General features: G+C 34.1%; 1 protein-coding gene across 2 annotated transcripts; it reads right to left on the minus strand.

Moving 5' to 3' along the window:
* Nucleotides 1–526: 526 nt before the first annotated feature.
* On the minus strand, nucleotides 527–20,246 carry LOC143058234 (cytochrome P450 3A24-like). 2 transcript variants are annotated; one of them, XM_076231708.1, is made up of 14 exons: nucleotides 20,089–20,246; nucleotides 18,652–18,742; nucleotides 17,182–17,234; nucleotides 16,740–16,836; nucleotides 15,803–15,919; nucleotides 14,936–15,024; nucleotides 14,137–14,285; nucleotides 13,270–13,394; nucleotides 11,673–11,769; nucleotides 11,073–11,230; nucleotides 4,629–4,717; nucleotides 3,902–4,039; nucleotides 1,252–1,414; nucleotides 527–696 (listed from the first exon to the last, which is right to left on the minus strand). In XM_076231708.1, the coding sequence occupies exons 2-14, from the start codon at nucleotides 18,661–18,663 to the stop codon at nucleotides 616–618; spliced, it is 1,368 nt and encodes a 455-aa protein (XP_076087823.1). In that variant the 5' UTR covers nucleotides 18,664–18,742; nucleotides 20,089–20,246; the 3' UTR covers nucleotides 527–615. The 2 variants fall into 2 exon arrangements, with proteins under 2 accessions (XP_076087823.1, XP_076087822.1); XM_076231707.1 differs by lacking the exon at nucleotides 20,089–20,246 and adding an exon at nucleotides 19,111–19,249.
* Nucleotides 20,247–21,392: the final 1,146 nt, after the last annotated feature.

Consider the following 21,392-nt stretch of genomic DNA (forward strand, 5'->3'; position numbering starts at 1 on the left):
ATTTTGGTTAGAAAGAAATGAGGCCTAAGTAAACTTTTCCAAACTATGCACTCGCTTGGAACGTCGTTCATCGTTTGTTAGTACAAACGCTACATTTGTTTCTCACTTCATCCTGCTTAAACGATGTATTTGTTTCTATGTTTGTAAAAAAAGTCTGTTTACCAACAACATGTGCATGCATAATTGAAAGTTCAAACAGGGTCAGTAAAGACTTATTAAACGATGTATTTGTTTCTACTTTTGTAGCGTTTAGAAAACAACATCAAATGCCACACAACATTTACAAAACAACATCAAATGCCACACAACGTTTACAAAATATTGAAAGAAAGATATGCACCCTAGGTATATGCCCTCCTTCCTTTAAGTGCTGCTATTTTACATTCATCTGATGAAGACGAAGAACTGACAATAAAATAATATATGCATCTTGTGTGTCTAAAGCATCCGCTCAGAAGTTAGGAGGAAAACCAATATAAATATTATAAAAAAATGTTACAGATAAAAAAAAACAAAACGAAACAAATAGACATGATACATTTATATAACTTGAATATGACAACAATTAAATCACCGGGTTTACAAAGTGAGACTCGAATATTGTTCGTATATTATTTAGCGAGGCTCCAACATGACATACACTGGATTCTTCGGTCGGAGTATTCCTCCAGACGTATTGTCCAGCTCGATTGGTATCTACAAAAAATCAACACAGATGCAATGTATGATATACAGTGAAACCTGACTAAACCGAATCTTGCATGCATAAACCGAAAACCTGGCTAAGCCAAACATATTCTTGAGCCAAGTCATGTCAAATTGCATGCGTTGTGAAGCTGACAAAAACCGAACATCAGCCAAAACCAAAGAAACTGTTCAATATCGGAGAAGTTCGGTTTAGACAAGTTTCATTGTATATAGTAAGATTATCAACAACATTTAAAACGGAATATTTGAAATGTCAAGCTGAAAATTTGTTATTATTTTTCGTTCAATTGCACCATTTTAATTCATAATAAATGTTCGATGTACTGACACACACGAACTTATCAAGCCTCTTCAGAATATCAGGGCACACTATTCGCTTGTTTTAAGCGGTATGTGAAAAAAAACCTCCGCAACTATCATGATGCAGTGTCAACCTGGTCGCTCATTACGCGCACAATAATATTTTATTTCATATATTCTGGAAAAATCGATAAAAACAGACATTTTATTTCAACTGTCAGATAAAACATTCAAACATCAAACCTTCATATCAGGTGTCGGTTTTAACCGGAAGTGTTGTAATATTCGAACCATCGCCATTTTTGTTTCTAGATTTGCCAGCCTCATTCCAATACAATTTCTAGGTCCATGACCAAATGGCATGTATGAATAGGGATTTCGCTTTTCTTTGTTAACTGCTGAAAATCTAGTAAAAAAAAAATTTCAGTGTGAAATTGCGTCTGCATCATATAGTTTAGCAGTACATCCTGTTAAAAAAGTCAGCTGTTAAGATCAATGTAGAAGGCTGAGTATTAAAGTCTAGATATTGGTATGATTGCAAAAAAGAAAACTACCAAACAGAGTTCGAATGACGTGACCTGCATGTAAACAAATTAAGAGAATACCGAACAGCCTTCAACAATGAGTAATATCGGTATACGTATAATCAGCTATAAAAATCACCGACATGAGAAAACTGACGGCCTCGGTAATTTATAACAGAACACACAATTATGAAAAAGAAATATGACAGATGCATCTACAGTCTTCTGACTCCGGACAGACCGGCATATAAATAATGTCATTGTAATATAACACTCTACATTACTAACACCGAAGAGTGAGAGACTTGCTAGTAATTTGTTCCTAATTTTTATGTTGACTCGTTTACGTTTACTGAAAACTTTTTTTGTTATCTTGTCGTCATTTTTGCTAATGTACTTTGTCTATATGCTGTTCTTTTGTGTTTCTTTAATACATATGACGTGGCTCTTATACCTTCCGTCATTGTGTTATTGTGCTATTGTACATTTCGGGTTTGCTATTATTGTCTTTCATTTTTGCTTATGTGCTTTGTTGACTGTTGTACCCCTATTTTTGACATTTTTACCTATTATGTCTGTTTGTTTTGTTCACACGTCGTTGACTTGTCTATATAATGGAATTTGATGCGACTGTCATAGTGAGAGGTTTTGCTAGCTATAAAACAAGGTTAAATCCAACAATTTCTACATAAGATAATGTTTGTACCAAGTCAGGAATATGTCAGTTATTATCCATTCGTTTGATGAGTTTAAGCTTTTGATTTTGCCATTTAAATAGGGACTTTTCGTTTTGAATTTTCCTCGGAGTTCAGTATTTCAGTGATTTTACTTTCTATTTAGCCAATTTAAAGTTTGTAAACCATATACATTGATACAATTTCGTATCCAATTGAGCTACATGTGCAAAATGAAATGTCCTATAGTATACTACATTTATGTCAGAATTTGCAGAGGACAAATCAAGGGCAGATCTAGAATTTTTGAAAGGGGGGCGAAGTTTTAAAATTTTGCCGAGCGGAGCGATGCGAAAATTTTTTTGGACTTTTTTTAAGCCTAAAAACATAAAATAAGTGTAAAATGCACTTTTTAAACGGTTACTGACGTGGGGCATGTATATTTATTTTATAGTTGCTGTAAAGTGTGAGGGTAGGAAATTTTTGATGCTTTATTCTCCCTATTAACTGTCTATCATAAAATGATAGTATGGATTCAAAGCTATGTACTGATATATTTGATGTGAGACTTGTCAGTGAAGAGTAGACCGGGCAAATTCTCGTTTGATGTATGTTAAGTAAGCATAACCTCGTTAGATTTCTTGTTATAAACAAGATATACGCCGGGCTATTCAAAGAAATTTACAATACGACCGACACGAGTTAAAACAGACGAACACGCAATTTTATTCAAATGTTTGGTTGTTATGTTTCACCAAACAAAATGAAGGGAAGTGAGGGTTTTTAAATCAACAAAAGGCTACGAATGAGTCTGAAATGACAACGAATTTATGAACGACGGTCTATAAATGGAGACATAAAGGCCACAAACAGCAGGCAGTTTGCAGTCTGGTCTTGAGGAAAAACACAATATATCAGTTCGGTGAAACAGCAGAACTGCAAACCTACCCCCCCCCCCCCCCCCCAAAAAAAAAAATACGTCCGTTTTTTATTTATCATGTTCATTTAACGCTAAATGATTCCGTTGGAAATTTTCGTTTCTTATAGCAAAAAAGGGATAGGAGTATTGTTTTCAATCAAGATACGTCCAGAATTTTTGTTCAAGGCAGACATCAGAGTCAGATTTTCTTCACTCATATATCTCAGACTTCCCCCTGAAATCAAATGGTTCGTACCTTAGACTTAAAATATATCTAGAGCTTATACTGAGTGGGGATCATTATTCAGCTACATGTATGTTATTTTAGACCACGTGAAAGATACAACGAGAGTTAATTAATTTAACTTATGTTCTTTAGAATAGGATGGGGTGTTTGGGGTTAAACATGGCTCAATCCTCTGTGGCTTTGAAGGTGTCATGATTATCAGTCACAGCGTAAGTCATTTCCAAATGACTGAGTGACGTTTTTTCGACGCACTCGTCAACACAACCACACAACCGTAGCGAATCACATGACTTTGACTTTGACATGATAAGTAAATACCATCGAAAAATATTTTAATAAGTAAAGAATTGTCCCATAAAAAGTAAAGACACGGGAAATGGCAAAGTTCACGAAGTCTAGTCTGATTAATCATTTTACCAAAAAAAAAAGAAGAAAAAGTCCGAGCAAAGAGGGGGGCGTACGCCCGCTACGCCCCATCTGGATCCGCCACTGTCAAAGCAGTATTGTTCTCATTTACCGAGTTGCCTACCTTTCTGGGAAAAAATTTTCTGGTTCCGGCCATAGTTCAGGGTCATAGTGCATAGCATATATAGGAACAGTGACTTCAACGCCATCTGGTATTCTGTAACCATTCACTGTTACCGATTGCATAGTCTTCCTGTTTGTTCTAAAATTTCAAAATTGAAACAGGTCAACTCAACTATTTAAAAAATGTGAACACAGATAAATACGTCAATGAGACAAAAACCCGACGCCATTTATAACAAAAAGACTTATGCAGGTCAACAATGTCATATCAAAATCTGTCATCAACACTTATTCTTCATATTACAAAACACATACAGATTTGAAATCAAAATAATTACTAGGCGCTTTACTCTTAATTTCACTAAAAAACTTACTTGATCTTCATATATATATTGTATGATACACAGCGTGTTGATTTTAACTCTTGAACAGTTCATGCCCTCATGTAGTAGGATGCCCGCCACCTTTGTTTCAATGAATAACTTCCTTATTTGCATTTTTACAGATCAATGGCGTCGTCACTGATTTAAAACCACATCTGCATTAGCTTCACAAAATGTCCCAACACTGCGAGTCATTAAAAGTTAATCAACGGTTAATATTACGCTCTGTCACTATTAAGTTTGAAATTATATCAAATATAGACCTATATTTTATACACCATTTTGTGAAAATAGTCAGTTTTCTTAATTTTATCCTGTGAAACCGATGTAAAAAGTTAAACTTACCTAGTGCTTGGTGGATACATTCTCATAACCTCACAGAAAAACATGTCAAGGTACGGTAACTTTAATATTTGTTCATATCGTGGTGAATCCTGTAACGTGAAAGCATGGCTATTTTTTTTCTCTAATTCTACTTTCGTTTGCTAGGTTTTTTCGGTATAATATGGATTCGAATACAAACAAAAATATTTAATGAAGTCTGTTTGGTCTGGAAATAATCACTATAAAATCGGACAAGTTATCACATAACCAAAAACCCCACGAGGAGGCTAAAAAATATCACCAGTGGCGAAAAATAGTTGGAATCCCAAATCAAAAACATGCATGAAATGTTTGCCGTTAGACCCACAACAATCAATACATAATTTATAAAGAATAAAATAATTAACCAGCATATTGTATTTAGTTTAATAATGTTTATCTGCTTACTGAAAATACAGGTTTAATAAAAGTTATAATTCCGTATTTATTCTCGGGTCCCCCCTTTTATCTTTGCATTCTGAACTTTGACCGTGTATGTCACGTTACTTTAACGTTAGCGTATTGTGACGTCACTTCTAAATTTTCTAACGTTTGAACGGGAAGCTTGTTCAATTTGTTTTGTAAAATCCAGTTCCATCCTCAACACAGATGAAACCTCAGAAAAGAAATAGGCAACCGCCTAATAGTTTACGATTTGGTGCAGAGAAAAACGCTACTTCTAAGCGTAAAAGACCAAACTTTAGTAAAAGTCATGTGCATTCTGATCCAGAAAGACCCATAGCTCCTCGTGGGAATCAGAACATTATAACGGCATTTAGTCATTCAACTTAAGTTATGGTAAATGCAAGCGGAGACGAGATTATTGCCTCCAACCAAAATCTTAGTGACCGTGCGGAGTTGGACCCTGTGACAGTAGCCATTCCTGGACCGTCGTCGTCGAGAGTTCTGATGTCGAGTACAGAGTCTCTTCGACAAGAATCACACGATGTCGCCACAACAATCCACAGAAGAGCAGCCGATAATGATTCTACTCATTATAGTATAATTTCCCCAAGTCGGGATGGTCCCATCGATTCAGGATAGTCATCATATATGTATACACATACAGGGGACCTAAATGCACCCTTTTATCATAGTAGGATGTCCCAGTCGCTAATTTGGCCAGAATTGAAATTTCCCTAGTTAATCACATTCTGGAAAAAAATTGGCGGGGTGAGTTAATTCATTTATGTTTATTGCTTAAATCTGCTGCAGATTTGGGCTCTGATTCTACTTTAGAATAGATGGCGATTTTGTTTTGAAAGGAGGTGCCCTGACTGTGGTTAATAAGAAACCAGATTCTTTAAAACAATATAGAAATTTGGACTTGGCCTTTATGATCTATATGGCAATTCTATTAGAAAATATTTGAAATATATGCAAAGCATTCGATGAGGGTTGTCTAGGGGTACAAATAATGGTTGGGCCGTGTACGATGATCAGTACCGACTAAAAAAAGAGCGCTTTCCATCATCGTCCTGGGGTGTCATTAATCAGGAATTGTGGGTTTTGTGCGTGGTGACGGAGAATGCCAGTCAGTCATCGTCTGTAGTCATGAGCAATAATTCTCATTCCTCCTCGAATTATCAATATCGTCAGGTTTCGGATATCAATCCTAGTAGAATTCCTCATAACAACATTTACTAATGTATGCCAGAATGGGGGGGGGGGGGGGGGGGGGGTCTATTTAGCAGAAGATAAAACAGTTTTACCAGTTGAAATTTTAACATTTTTGGGCATAGAATTTGATACTATCGCCATGGAGCTCCGGATGCCGAAAGTTAAGTTAATCGAGATAAAACAACGGATTACTGTTATAGTAGTGGAATGAACTATTTGTGGATTCTTATAAATTCTATATATAACTTTTGGACTATTTCAAATCTAAGCCTATTTCTGAAATTTAGTTTTACATACTTTTGATTTTTTAACCCTGTATGCTAAAAGAGGGACGAAAGATACCAAAGGGACAGTCAAACTCATAAATCTAAAACAAACTGACAACGCCATGGCTAAAAATGACAAACCCACAAACAGAAAAACAATAGTACACATGACACAACATAGAAACTAAAGAATAAACAACACGAACCCCACCAAAAACTAGGGGTGATCTCAGGTGCTCCGGAAGGGTAAGCAGATCCTGCTCCACATGTGGCACCCGTCGTGTTGCTTATGTGATTACAAATCCGGTAAATAGTCTAATTCGGTAGGTCACATTCATGAAAGGGAAGGGGATTCACTGTGCTTAAACGGCTGTGGGTAACTTAAGTTACCCACAGCCCAAGATGGAGCCGCCTTGCGTCGGTTAGATACTTTTCTTCTATAGAATAACAATACCACGAATGCATCAATTAAACAACTAAATTTAAAAGTTGCATTAATCTTTTAGGGAAACCCCTAAACTGGAAAGGTGATTAAATTCTACAAAATAAACGATCACAGCACGATTTTAAAAAACACTTAGGCTGTCCGTAACTTCAAAACAACTTGTCCGTAACTTTTTTCATCATACCAATAGAGATGTCCGTAACTTTCAAAGAATCGACATACGCGGATGTAATGTTTAAACTGATGATAGAGATTGCATCGAATACATATTCACAAAACGAAGTAGATGTCTAGTATGATATAATTCATGGTATCGATGGAAGACAAAATTGGGAAAAATATGAAAAAAATCACGATAAATCCGCAAAACTCGGGTTTCATTTTGTATAACGTCGGGGTACCCGAATCGCCTAGTTCGGAGGGTTGTTTCCGATCATAGCATATAAACTGTTGAAACATCATTGTTCGTTTTTATTTTTGAACAAGTAGACTACACAAGTATTTTTTACACATACATGTAGCATGTATACACTTACTGGTTTTCTGCCAGCAACGACAAGGGTAGCGTGAATCCGAGATTTTAGAGGGGAACCCAAATTGCCCAGGCATATAGTGGATAGACTATACGAGACTTAAGTGCACAAACTTTTTCCGTCTTTTTGAAAAAGCCAAAAACACTTTTCTCTCATCCCCACAAAAACAAATCCCATCAGCATTGACAGTAAAATAAAAGGGATGTCAATCTGGACACACTGGGACGTTGCGCACGGTGATATTGCGGCACCCTGGCCATGATTTACAGTAAATGGGGAAAATTAAAAAAGGACATTTTGTATAAATGAATAAACCTAGTTTTACAGCTAGCTGCATATTTCATTTGTATGCAAGTTGCATTAAATCTCATTAAACTGAATAAAACTAAAAGACACAATAGGTAAAAGTCAGTGACAATAAAAGGAAAAGAGCATTCAACATAGTGTAACAATTCGACATAGTATATAAAAATATAAATAACTATGTAGGACAACAGGGTAATTTAATAGTCTAACAACCCCTGATAACATACAAAGAGAGAAAGAAAAAAAACATACTAGGAAACATATTCAAAAAATCATAACACAAAATAACTAACTGGTGGGATGTATAAATACCGAGCCGCGTCAAAGAGTATTCATCAAAATACACATAGAAAGAAACAGAGGTGAAGGTAAACCGCAAACATATAATTAAACTCAAAACATTAAAGAGTATGGAAAAGCCTTGGTCTGACAAGCGAAAAACGTCGATAAGAAGCACATCAGTAAATAAAAGTTCAAACCATAACCAGGATGGAGTACCACAAACCCACATAAAACTTCTGTGGTGTAAGTATGATGCGTAAAATAAAATCACATTTGGTGGTGAATGAGGAGTATACACGGCCGCGAAGGTTACAAATATGATGTTAATTGTCTTCTAATTGTTGAAATTATAATTTTTTAAATTTTAAATCAAAAGTTACCCACATCTAAAAATAAAGTTACGGACAGTCTGCTTAGTTTCGATCAAAAAGTTACGGACATCTTATGCATTTTTTAAAGTTGACCTTGCGCTTTAGTGAACTCTATTATTAACAAATTTATGGTAATTGTTAGTCATTTCTTTATTCAATAATCCTATAAATATTTACATTCTGCATGAAAAACGTCGCAAAAGGTACATTTTGTATGAATTAAATATCAACGAGTTTAGAGTCCGCCATCTTGGGCTGTGGGTAACTTAAGTTACCCACAGCCGTTTAAGTACAGTGGGATTGTAGTTACGACGTAAGGAACATATCCGATATCATTTGTGAAACGGTTATTCCATAACGGTCAACCAACTCGTGATGGCGTCCGTAAAATTTACGAAGGGATGATTTCAACTTCACCATTTGGAACTCTTGGTTTAATAGCTTCCTTGTGAGCAGTAACCCTCTATCAAGAAAATCATGATAGGAAATGCAAGCACGGGAATATCATTGCCTATGTAAATTTTAAAATTGTTTGTATGCACATTGACCGACAAATCTATGTGACGTATACAATTTTCTTACGTCAGAGAATTTGTTTGTAGATAGATGTTTTTGTGTTGTAAATTGTTTCTTTTAAAATTTACATTTATGTAGTAATAATGCACGCGTGTTGGAATGCTGTTCGTAGTTATTTAAACTTTGAAACCTTAGCGCCCATGTTTTTAACAATAATATATTTTATGACACAAAGTAACCAGAAAGTCTCAACATTGTGACAGAAAGACTCAACCAATACCTTTGTATTGAGAATTTTTCATTTTCTGCTAAGTAGGCTTGACAAACAAATATTTGTGCAATTTACAGACGGGGTTATGGTAGAGCATAAAACCACAAATAATTGACATATGTTCTTGCTAAGTCATTAATGCCATAGCAGTTCTATCGGATTCAAAGAAAGTAAACATGATAATCCGTAGAAGAAAAGTGATTGTGATTTCAATTTAAGATATTGTGAACCAAGAAGAGACGTATTAGTTACAATTATTATTTATCCATAGCATGACATTCTTCTATTTTACAAAAAACTCAATGATTTTCAGTAAATTGACGAAAAGTCGGCCTACCCTGTGTTTATTTTGAATATTTTGAACACAGAAAAGCTCAACAGGAAGTGCCAGAATACTTTTTTCCGTCTCAACATTTGGTTGAGATTAGATGGTTTACCAGGCGTGTAATTGATTAGTTAATTGTACGGGGTGTAAACTCGTTTCGTTGGGGATGAGAATGTATAGACATTCTCATTTGGCGGGATCTGGCAAGATGACATGGGGGTCATGACCCTATAATTCTACGTTAGACCATATGTTAAAATATTCTCCTGCGGTACCACAGGGAAGTTGTGTTTTTTTTAATAACGGCTTTCTCTTGTTTACCAAAGCGGCCGGTTCATCACTGTTAACAGTTTTGAATTTTATCCTCCGAGAACACCTACTTGCCAATATTAACTAGAGGCTCTAAAGAGCCTGTGTCGCTCACTTTGGTCTATGTGAATATTAGTTTAAACATATTTAGTTATAGTGGATTGGGAAACAAGTTTTGCAACTTATCTTAATCCCTTTCCACTTTGCGGGTGCGAGTGCTGCCTTGTGAGCGCCGAAAATTTAGTCCCCGAAATTTTCATCCCAGACGGGAATCGAACCAGGAACCTTTGTGTTAGTAGTCCAATGCACTAACCACTACAACAAAGGACACAGATGGATTCATGACAAAATTGTGTTTTGGTGATGATGATGTGTTTGTAGATCTTACTTTACTGAACATTCTTGCTGCTTACAATTATCTCTATCTATAATGAGCTTGGACCAGTAGTTACAGTGGAAAATATAAGTAAAAATTTACAAATTTTATGAAAATTGTTAAAAATTTATTATAAAGGGCAATAACTCCTTAGGGGGTCAATTGACCATTTTGGTCATGTTGACTTATTTTAGGTCATACTTTGCTGTACATTATTGCTGTTTACAGTTTATCAATATATAATGATATTCAAGATAATAACCAAAACAGCAAAATTTCCTTAAAATTACCAATTCAGGGGCAGCAACCTAACAACGGGTTGTCCGATTTATCTGAAAATTTCAGGGCAGATAGATCTTGACCTGATTAACATTTTTAATCTGTCAGATTTGCTCTAAATGCTTTGGTTTTTGAAGTGTAAGCCAAAAGCTGCATTTTACCCCTTTGTTCTATTTTTAGCCATGGCGGTCATCTTGGTTGGTTGACCGGGTCACCGGACACATTTTTAAAACTAGGTTCCCCAATGATGAATGTGGCCAAGTTTGGTTTAATTTCAAGATTTCTTGAATTATTTAGTTTTAAGGAGTTGCGGAATGATCGCCTATGAGACAACTCAATTGTACAAATCAACGTTGGTATTAGCATCTAAAGGTAACTGTACAACCTTCAACAATGAGCAAAAAATTTACCATATTCGGCCGGTTTTATTCCACACATAATTTCTTGAATTATTTTAATCTTTAGTTGACATAATTATAGCAATGAACAATGTCTGTACAAAAACAGAATGATAATGTATTAATCACCTTTCCTATTTCATGGTCGATTTCTTTGAATAATCTCTCCTGAAATTCTTGGTGAACCGCCATACGATATATGCTGAAAATTAATCCCGATGCTGTTGTGTCATAGCCATCAAGGAAAAATATCAAGGAGTTCGCCAGGATTTCCGTTTCTGTTATACCTACATATACAATTTGTATCAGAGATAAAATATAGATGAGTTAGACGTGTTGCATTTGAAGATTTCAGGACATCAATTGGCGATTTGATGGTTTGAAATTGAGTTTACTGGCGGCCTAAATAGCCCCCTAAATGGATATTTGCGACCATCACATAAGGCATTGATGCCCTCAAATCCTCAAATACTGTAATGTTAATTATTGTGCAACTGAAAGAGTAGTTGGTGTCTGCCACATAAAACCTGAGCTAGCGCGCAAAATTATTTGCTAAAATATAACAACATTGGCATTTTCATCACGAGTATATAAAGGAACTTGTCAATTTATGAAGCAAATAACTGGTGGTATTACTCCACTTTAATGGCCACGATTTCGTTAGTCATTCAAAGTTTAGAATGATGCTGAATTGTTTTCATGCTTTATTTCTATAAATACATTACTAACCTCTCTGCTTGTACATTTCAATTGTACCATTCTTAATATCTGCATCACGCTCTCCTTTATAATTATTTATCATCAGTTGTAAAAAGTCTGGCCTTGTCTGATAATAAACAAATAATAAAACATAGACCCGAATGTGGACAGTGAATAATTAACAATTTTTTTTCATACATTTTCGAAAATTATTTCTTTATATTTTATGTACGAAATATCAAGTAAAGGGATGCTATTACATTTTTAAAAAAATGGGTTCTGAATTTTTATGTTAAGTAGTGATTTGATCAAGTTCAAAAAGGTCGAAAACTAGTATGAAGCTTGTCAAATTTGAATTTATTGTCGTTCTTGTGCCAGTACAACATAGTTAGTCAAAAAGTAATGTTGCAAAATATAGCAGTTTTACAAAATTGTGAAAATTTAATCTTTTATCTATTTATTGGAAGGTAGAATGATTCTGTTAAATAAATATGGGCTGTTTTTGACACTACAATTCATATATATCGAGTACTAGCATCATTAAGTCGTGCTAATTTACTGAAATCTTCACAATTATAGCATTTTAGTTAAATTTTAGACGGTTTCCGTGTTAAATGAAAGTGGTCGCATTCGTGTTCATTCATAATATTGAGTTGTATTTGATGATAATACATAACGAATATAAAGGTGAGGATGAACACGGATGCGGCCACTTTCATTTTTGACAAAAACCATCTAAAAAGTTACGTTTTTTTGGCATATTTGATAGATTTTTCATGTTTAAGCTTTAATCGGAGCGTTTTTAATGACTAAATCAGTGAAAATCTTTCATATAAACTAATTGAATCAATTGAAACAGACACTTAAATGTTTAAAAAATGTCAAAAATCTTTCGTAAGATTAACATGAAATTTGAGGCCCAATATCAGACCTTACCGGACCTACTACCTTTCGACAAATTAGTGAAAAACATATGTATACTAAATCCATTGGATTTTGGATGTGTACTGATTGATAATTTAATCTCAGATACAAGATTATTTATTAGTTCTTATTGGCTTCCTTCTTTTTGTTCTTAATGTGTTTTTTATGTAAGCAAATAAAAAAGACAGATTCTGTCAAGCAGGACGATACAAATGGTGCAGCACGAGAAGAAGGATAATTCAACTGAGAACAAAATTCGTTGCACACGTGTTCGACCATCAAAAACATAAACATATCAACATTCGTGCTCAAAATACGGTTTATATTTCATTTGCTAAACCATAACAACCAACCATTTCGGCATTTTTCTGTTGCATATTTTTTTTCGTTACGACTGTTATTCAATCATTTAGTATGCTGTGTTAAGAACTATCATCAGCTCTTCTCCTAATTTAAGACAATTCAATTGTAATATTGCGATGAAGTAGGGTACGGATTTCAAGGGGAGAGATCGAGGTTTCATGGTAGTACATAAATAAATGAAATAAGTGTCATAGGGGAGACAGATTTTTTTTTAATTTTCAATAAATGTAATTCTTTTTCTTTTTGCCAACAAGTGGGTTGGCAATAACCCTTAAACCCTGCTCCAACATCCCCGAAAATGTAGACTATCATATCATATCACGAGGTGTATAGTGCCTACCATTTTGTTATCTTTTCTTTTCTGTATTGCAGTTTTTGTAATATCCATGAAAAAATCTATGGCATCACTTGGAAAAGGCCGAATTTCAAACTTGCTGAAAACGTGTCGTAGTTCTGGGAAGAATGCTGTGAGAAGAATTGAATGTTTTCATAAAGTAAATTATAAGTTCCCAGTGGCATCTTTTTACGTAAAGAAAAAGTTAAAAGTAGTATATAGCTGTTAAAAAATCATCAATCGATTGAGAGAAAACAGATCCGTGTTACAAACTAAAACCTAGGGAAACACATCAACTATAAGAGGAAAACAACGGAACAACAGAAACACTGAATTTCAACAAAAAACACCATTGCAACATACATCGAAACGAACAATTTGATAACAACTGCCATATTCATGACAAGATATAGGACAGATTAAGAAAAAAAAGATGGAATGAACCTAGTTTTATGGCTAGCCAAACTTCGCGCCAAAATGCAATGTTAAAAATGCTGCTTTAATGACAACATTACATGACAGGAATACATTACAAACAGTTGCAAGAAAACTCAGGTCAGAGATTGTTATTGTATCTGATTATATCAATACACTTATTTCTTGAACTGAAATCAGTTTCTTTTTTTTAATCAAAAGGAGGACAATATGAAGATTAAAAATTTAAATTATAATTAATACACACTGGACAAGACGTATCAATGTGAAATCACAAATATTTCGGGTACCATTACAGAGAAAAACAGATTCTTTGCAGGTCCACAAAACGAGACGCGATAACCAGTCGAAAATCCACACCGTTACAGAGAACTGGAGAAGTTGAGGTCAAAACTCAACAAATATTAGGGTTCTGTTATAATGGTCTTTTAAACTGACCTTGTAGGAGAAACAATGGGCTTGAAAACTTCAAGCTTGTCATTTCTTTTGCCATTTTGATGAACTCATTATTTGGATTCTCTTGGGAGTCTACTTTAAGTCCAAATGCTGTTCCGCATATAACATCCATAGAGAATCCCTGACATATTCTGAAACAAAGAAACCGATAGATACTGGTTTCAGTAATGTTACTAAATTATTAACATACTAATAAAAGTCATAAATTGAAAACATATAGTTGGTTTCAGATGCGGATTTAGGGGGGGCAGGGGGCCCGGCCCCCCCTTTTGTTGAAAAATTTTGGTTGGTTATATAGGGAATCACTGAAGCGTGACGGGAGCGGGCCCCCTCTTAGGTAGCCAGTTCGCCCCCACAGGGTTTAAAAGATAGAAAAAATGTTGATATATTATATTAAATTTTTCTTCTTATTTTTTTTAGCTCATGCTTCTATAGATGAAATCGCATTTGTAATAATTTCTGTTTACTATTTGCATTTTTTTTTAATATAAAAGTGTTCTATTGCACAATTTTAAAATTTTCTTTTACATGAACTGTGAATTCATTTATTTTCGTGTGTATCAATTTTCGTGGATTTAGGAAAACTTGCATTTTCGTGGATATTTAATTTTGTGGTTTTGCCAATATCTGCATACTTAGACTCAACACAATTTGTAATTCATTCAAAATTTGAATTCTTTGTTCATCTGTTTCCACGAAAACAACGAAAATTGGTATGCAACGTATAATAATGAATTCACAGTATTTTAGGAAAAAATTACACTGAATGAATCATACTTACTGTTCCATGTTAACATGTTTGTTTCTTTGTGACTGTTTCTTCATTTGATATATAAGCTGATCTGAACAATCTTCGATTGACGAGAACATCTGAAAACAATCAAAAAGTCAACTGCATAATACAATTGTGTTATATAAGGTTCCAACTTTATCTAAAGTTGACTTAAGATTGATTTATCTGCTCTTTTTTATGTCCATTTTTGTATTGACATGAATATCTATTATATGGTCATTTTTATAAATTTACTGTTTGCAAAAGTATGAATTATTTGAAATATTACGGATTTTCTTATCCCGGGCATAGATTACCTTAGCCATATTTGGTACATTTTTTGGAATTTTGGGTCCTCATTCAATGCTCTTCAACTTTGAACTTGTTTGGCTTTCTGACTTTTTTAATTTGAACGTAACTGACGAGTCTTGTGTAGACGAAACACACGTCTGGCGTATCAATTTATAAGCCTATTACCTTTCATAACTATTTGTCAATGATATGTATCCTTTCTGATTGACTATTGGCCTCTAAATATTTGGTTTAGAGCCTTCCTGGTGAAGTTACAACTCCAAATTCATAAAGTGTTAATCTCATTAAATTGGAGTAAAATGAAAACATGTAATAACATTAAAATATTATAAATGTCAGCTACATTCATTACTGGAATACCATTAAAAGAATAAGCTAGTGGTCATCGTACAGAACAAATATTAACAGGAATAATTCGATATAAATGCAAATAAAATTGTTCAACATACTTATAACTTATTTTTGTTGACAAGAGGAACGAAATGAATTGAATTGTACGTTTTATCATCCACTACAGAATGACAATTCCATGGTACACTTCAACCTATTGTAAAATCAACAAACCTGTTTTAGCTTTGCTGGACTAAACGATGGACTAAGCACGTGACGTAAGAATTTCCAATGTTCTCCTTTGGCCAACGTTACCGCTGAATAGGCCATCTCTCCAGCGTAGGCTAGTTCCTATGAATACAAATGATCTGTCTAAAATACTGTCTAAAATGAGAATTCGTATTACATTTTACATCCGATACAAAAAGAAACTGTTACAGTATCTTGTCCGAAGTGGGTTCTAAAATACAGACCTGATGTTCAGTGGCTGTCGTTTGTTGATGTGGTTCATATGTGTTTCTCGTTTCTCGTTTTATTTATATAGACTAGACCGTTGATTTTCCTGTTTGAATGGTTTTACACTAGTTTTGAGGCCCTTTATAGATTGCTGTTCGGTGTGAGCCAAGACTTCACGTTGAAGGTCGTACTTTGAGCTATATTGATTTATTTGTGATTTGAATGGAGAGTTGTCTCATTGGCACTCATACCACATCTTGTTATATTTATTCAGTCGGACAAAAAGAGAAACAAAAGATAATCACTTGAAACATTCCAAATGAATCATCACGTTAACAGAAACTAGCGGCCCAGTGTTCTGTAATGAGAGTAACAGAGATGTTTACTTTAAATTCCAATGTACATATAAATGCGTTTTTTGTTTATAAGTAATCATCTGAAATACTATTATACAATCTTTTACACATCTTTTATCTTTATGAAAATAACAAGAATACATTACATCCGATATGAATTTTCATCTTTAATCTTTTACTTTCGAACTGATAACATCCTGGTCAATTTACATTAATTTGACATTGACGGGACTGTTAGATTTACTCGACTTAACCGAGAATTCGATTCAACCAAGTTCGACTCATCAGAGGTAAATATGCATTTATGAAACGGGAATCAGTTTACCGGAATCTAGAAATTACATACTGATAAAACTTACTGGTCGATCAGAAAAATGTTTAAAGTCTCTGACCCATATCTCTTTGATCATATCTGGATCTGAGATGAGTATGGACGGAAAATGTCCAACGTATGTCCTGTAAAAATGATACCAGGTTGTTTTACTACTTATATTAAAGGAATTTCAACTACTTTAATACTCAAACGACAATACACACGGTTGTTTTTTTAATTGAACTTTGTGAATATTTACATACTTTTTCAATATTTTAATTTAAATCCTGAACAGTTTTACTTCCTGCATACTAATCGATAACATTATTTTTTTCTGAAGTTTTTAGGATTTTTTTTTTCTTTTTTTCTTTTACTAGTCTATTCTATCTTTTTGTTATTTCATTGTATTAATTTGTTTGTTTGTTTGTTTGTTTTATTTCATCATTTTGTATCGTTTTTGATAGAAACATGATGTAAACTTTATTTACCCAACAACACGGCCATACTTTTTAACCAATTCTATATCCAAGCCATGGAATCCCTGTAAAAGGAACAATTAATGATTTATAATTATATTTCATATTATTTATTTCCTTCGTTAATCCATAATTGATATGAGAAAGTACATACTTAAAAAACATTCTGACGCCATCGTAGGTATACACTAGTAAATGAATATAAATCATGAACGGTTGTTTTGATCATAACATCATATAATAGGATGTTCTTATCCTAGGCAGAAAACCCTAGCCGTATTGGGCACTTTTTGGAACTTTTGGTCCTTAGTGCTCTTCAAACTTGTACTTGTTTTGGCTTTCAAACTTTCATCTGAGCGTCACTGGTTAGACTTGTGTGGACAAAACGCGCGTCTGGCGTATTAAATTTTAAACCTGTTACCTTTTATTAACTATTATTCGTGTGTTTCTCTGTCCTATATGTTCTCCCATTTATTTGTAATGTAGTCCTGTCATGTAATGTTGTCATTTTAATGTTAAATTTAACATTGCCATTAAAGCGGGAGGTTAGGCATGCCACAAAACCAGGTTCAACCCACTTTTTTTTCTTAAAATGTCCTGTACAAAGTCAGGAAAATGGCCATTGTTATATTATAGTTCGTTTCTGTGTGTGTTACATTTAATGTTGTGTTTCTGTTGTGTCGTAGTTCTCCTCTTATATTTGATGCGTTTCCCTCAGTTTTAGTTTGTAACCCGGATTTGTTTTTTTTTCTCAATCGATTTATTAATTTCGAACAGCGGCATACTACTGTTGCCTTTATATATAACAAGTTTAAACAATAAAATTATCATGTTCATTCATTCTATCAATTTTCAAACTTTTCTTTTGCGGTAAATTCAGTACTGTTCAGACACTTCTATTTCGGTCAATTCAGTTCTCTGTAAATAATTCGCTTGCAGTCAATTATGTACTGTTGATACTATTTACTTTAATTGCAGTCAATTCAGATCTGTATAGACAAATTCGCTTGCGATCAATTAAGTACTGTTCGGAAGACTCGCAAAGGGGCAATTTAGTTATGTGCAGATCACTTGCAGCCAATTTAGTACTGTTCAGACAATTCGCTTGCGGTCAGTAATGTTTAGACAATTATATTGAAATCTCATTTAATTCGCTTGCGTTCAATTCAGTATTGTTCAGACGATTCGCGTGTGTTCAATCCAGAACTGTTCAGTCAATTCTCTTGTGGAAAATTCAGTATTGTTCAGATAATCATATAGCGGAAAATTCAGTCCTTTTCAGACAGTTATATTTTGGTCAATTTGTTTCTGTTCAATTAATTTGATTTTGGTCAATTCAGACAATTTGCTTTCGATAAATTCAGTACTGTTTAGTCATTTATATTGCGGTCAATACAGTTCTGTCCAGATAATTCGATTACTGTCAATCGGTACTGTTCCGACAACTGGTTTTTTACGTAAGTGGTTTGAACGTAAACGTACCTTCTTTATCATTTGTGGTAATATACCAAGGAATGGTATTGGACGTGGACCAGGAAACTCTCTAAGAACACTAGTTTTAAATGTGGAATAACTAAAATGTAAAGATAAAGAACAATAAGTATATAGAAAGAAAAAACCCAGACATTACAATGATAACACCAATGATTACACGATTCACTGTGGCTGTTGTTTTTGGCCTTTCTTTCAATAGCGGAACCCTAAACATAAAAATAATATCTTTTGAATGAAGATGATCGTTTCCCACCAGTTTAATTACGCATATGAAAAGCTCCCCCAAGTGAGTGAATATTTTGATGGAAGAGAATTAGAAACCGAGCGTTTATGTTATACATAATGCTCAAACAAGAAGAACTTTGTTTTAGAAAAGACATAGTGTAGAAAGTGCAAAAGCATGTATGTTTGACCTGTCGATAATAACAGATTATAAACGTAACTTACATGAGCAGAAGTACTACTGTCAACACTATAACCAGCAGCCATGTATTTAAAAACGCTTCAATTTTGAAAAACTCTTCCATTTTGAAATATATGTTTTTCTTTATCTTTTTGTTGTGTTCACAGTATACTTGTATTATCGTTAATTACGGACATTACATATTAACTTTGCTAAGTTACCTTGTTTTGTTTATACACAAAAGTGGTTGTTCAGTTAAGTTAAAGGAGTCATTATCATCATAGTCACATTATATAAATTCGAGCGGACACTGACTCTGGGCAGAATACTAATACATTGTTAGTTTAAAGTCATCGACACCTAGCAAAGAATTCCACTCAAACCGCTGACAAAAGGCGTGTGTGAAAGCCTGCCTTTTGTTGCCTTAACGCGATTCTGTCTGATATGAAAACGTTGTAACATTTTGTGTTTAGAGTCGTCGGAGATTTTGTGTCATGCTTTTTAGTACAGCATGTTCGTTCTTTTTCTTTACCGTTAACAAAAAGTACTTTACGTTTTGGCATACAAATTCTTGTTAGTTCGTGTTAAGTCTTTCATTTCACGAAGATAACTCCCAACGGTTAGTAATTTTTTGGGATTTTGATTCTTTAAAAAAAAAGATTTGATTGAGAGAAAAAAGATTGCGAAAACTTCTCATCGACTAAAGCACTAAGATATAAACAATTACAGGTCACCCAAGGTCGTTAACCATGTGCAAACCCCATCTGTTAAAGGAATCGGGGTTCAACATGTGGAACAAATTAAAGTAGAAACCATAGCACTAAACATATACAAAGTAATATGACGAAACGAAAAATAGGTATGATTTCAACAAACAACAGTCACTTGACTAAAGGCCTATCATTATGCAATAAAATTTGCTCGACACTAAAGTTACTTTCATTAACAGTATTTGCACAGAGTAAAATAACTTTCCTTTCCATGGCGAGCAATTATTGAAATTCAGGACATACTGTACTAACCTGATTTATCGAATTTCCAGTCTGCCTGGTGAAATCGTAAGTAGCAAACACAGATGTCAACGAAATTTGAACGGATTTGAAAATGAGTGATTGTTAGGTGGTTGGTAAATCAACATGAACAGTCATGGTTGAATATTTTCTGACTGCCCATTCCGCATGTGTAGTGTCAAGGTCGATAAGTAACTCGAAGTAGTATAGCTGAACACCTGGTAACACATATTACGCGAACTGTGCATCTTGAACAAATATAAAAGAAAAACGTTATCTATAGATTCTGGTAACTATGATGAGTTTATTGACAACCACTGGGTCGATGCCACTGCTGGTGGAATTTTTATTCCTCGAGGATATCACCAGCCAAGAAGTCAGAACTTCAGTGTTGACATGAATTATCATTGACATGGTCATAATTATAGATTAACTGTTTGCAAAACTTTACATTTTTTGAAATACTAAGGCTTTTTCTACTAGAATATTTTACCTTAGCTGTATTTGTCAAAACTTATAGGAATATTTGGTTCTCAGTGTTCTTTAACTTCGTACTTTATTCGGCCTTTTCAATTTTTTTTTATTCGAGCGGCACTGATGGGTCTTTTGTAGAAAAATAATGCGCGTCTGGCGCAATACAAATTTCAACCATGGTATCTATGATGAGTTTATTTACAACCACTTGGTCGATGCCACTATTTGTAAAAATTTTATTCCCCGAGGGTATCACCAGCCTAGTAGTCAGCACTTATGTGTTGACATGAGTTATCATTGATATGATCGTAATATTATAAATTAACTGTTTACAAAACTTTACATTTTTCAAATTCTAAGGCTTTTCTATCTCAGGCATAGATTACTTTGCTGTATTTGGCAAAAGTTTAATATTTTTTGGTCCTCAATGCTCTTCAACTTCGTACTTTATTTGGCCTTTTTAACTTTTTGCTACTAGTATTCGAGCGTTACCGATGAGTCTTTTTCAGACGAAATGTGCGTCTTACGCAAATACAAAATATAATTGTTCTTTATTTCTAAACACATGCAATAGATAAAGTTGAGTTTTCATTTTTTATCTTGAAGTTTGAAAATACGAACAACTCAATGATTTCATTTCTCCTACGGTCAACTGCTCTTTCTTGGGTATTAAAATATCCTCTTCTCCAGACTATCTCATTTAACATCAGAACACGTTCAAATTATTGTGATTTTACAGTACATGTCTCAAATATTCAGTCATATTACAGTCTCTCACTTTATCCATTTGCAAGAGACATAGGACGTCATCTGTTAATTTAACAATATTACTGGTTGGACAT

The sequence above is a fragment of the Mytilus galloprovincialis genome, chromosome 14, assembly GCF_965363235.1.
Source record: "Mytilus galloprovincialis chromosome 14, xbMytGall1.hap1.1, whole genome shotgun sequence".
In the NCBI taxonomy this organism is placed as follows: Eukaryota; Metazoa; Mollusca; class Bivalvia; order Mytilida; family Mytilidae; genus Mytilus; species Mytilus galloprovincialis.

Excerpts from the sequence above, each read along its gene's own strand:
- LOC143058234 (XM_076231707.1), bottom strand. The coding sequence starts at position 19,190 with ATGGAAGAGTTTTTCAAAATTGAAGCGTTTTTAAATACATGGCTGCTG. Across the intron at positions 13,395-14,136 it reads CCCATTGTTTCTCCTACAAG|CATTCTTCCCAGAACTACGA; the intron begins GTCAGTTTAAAA and ends TTCTTCTCACAG. Across the intron at positions 4,040-4,628 it reads ATGTATCCACCAAGCACTAG|AACAAACAGGAAGACTATGC; the intron begins GTAAGTTTAACT and ends TTGAAATTTTAG.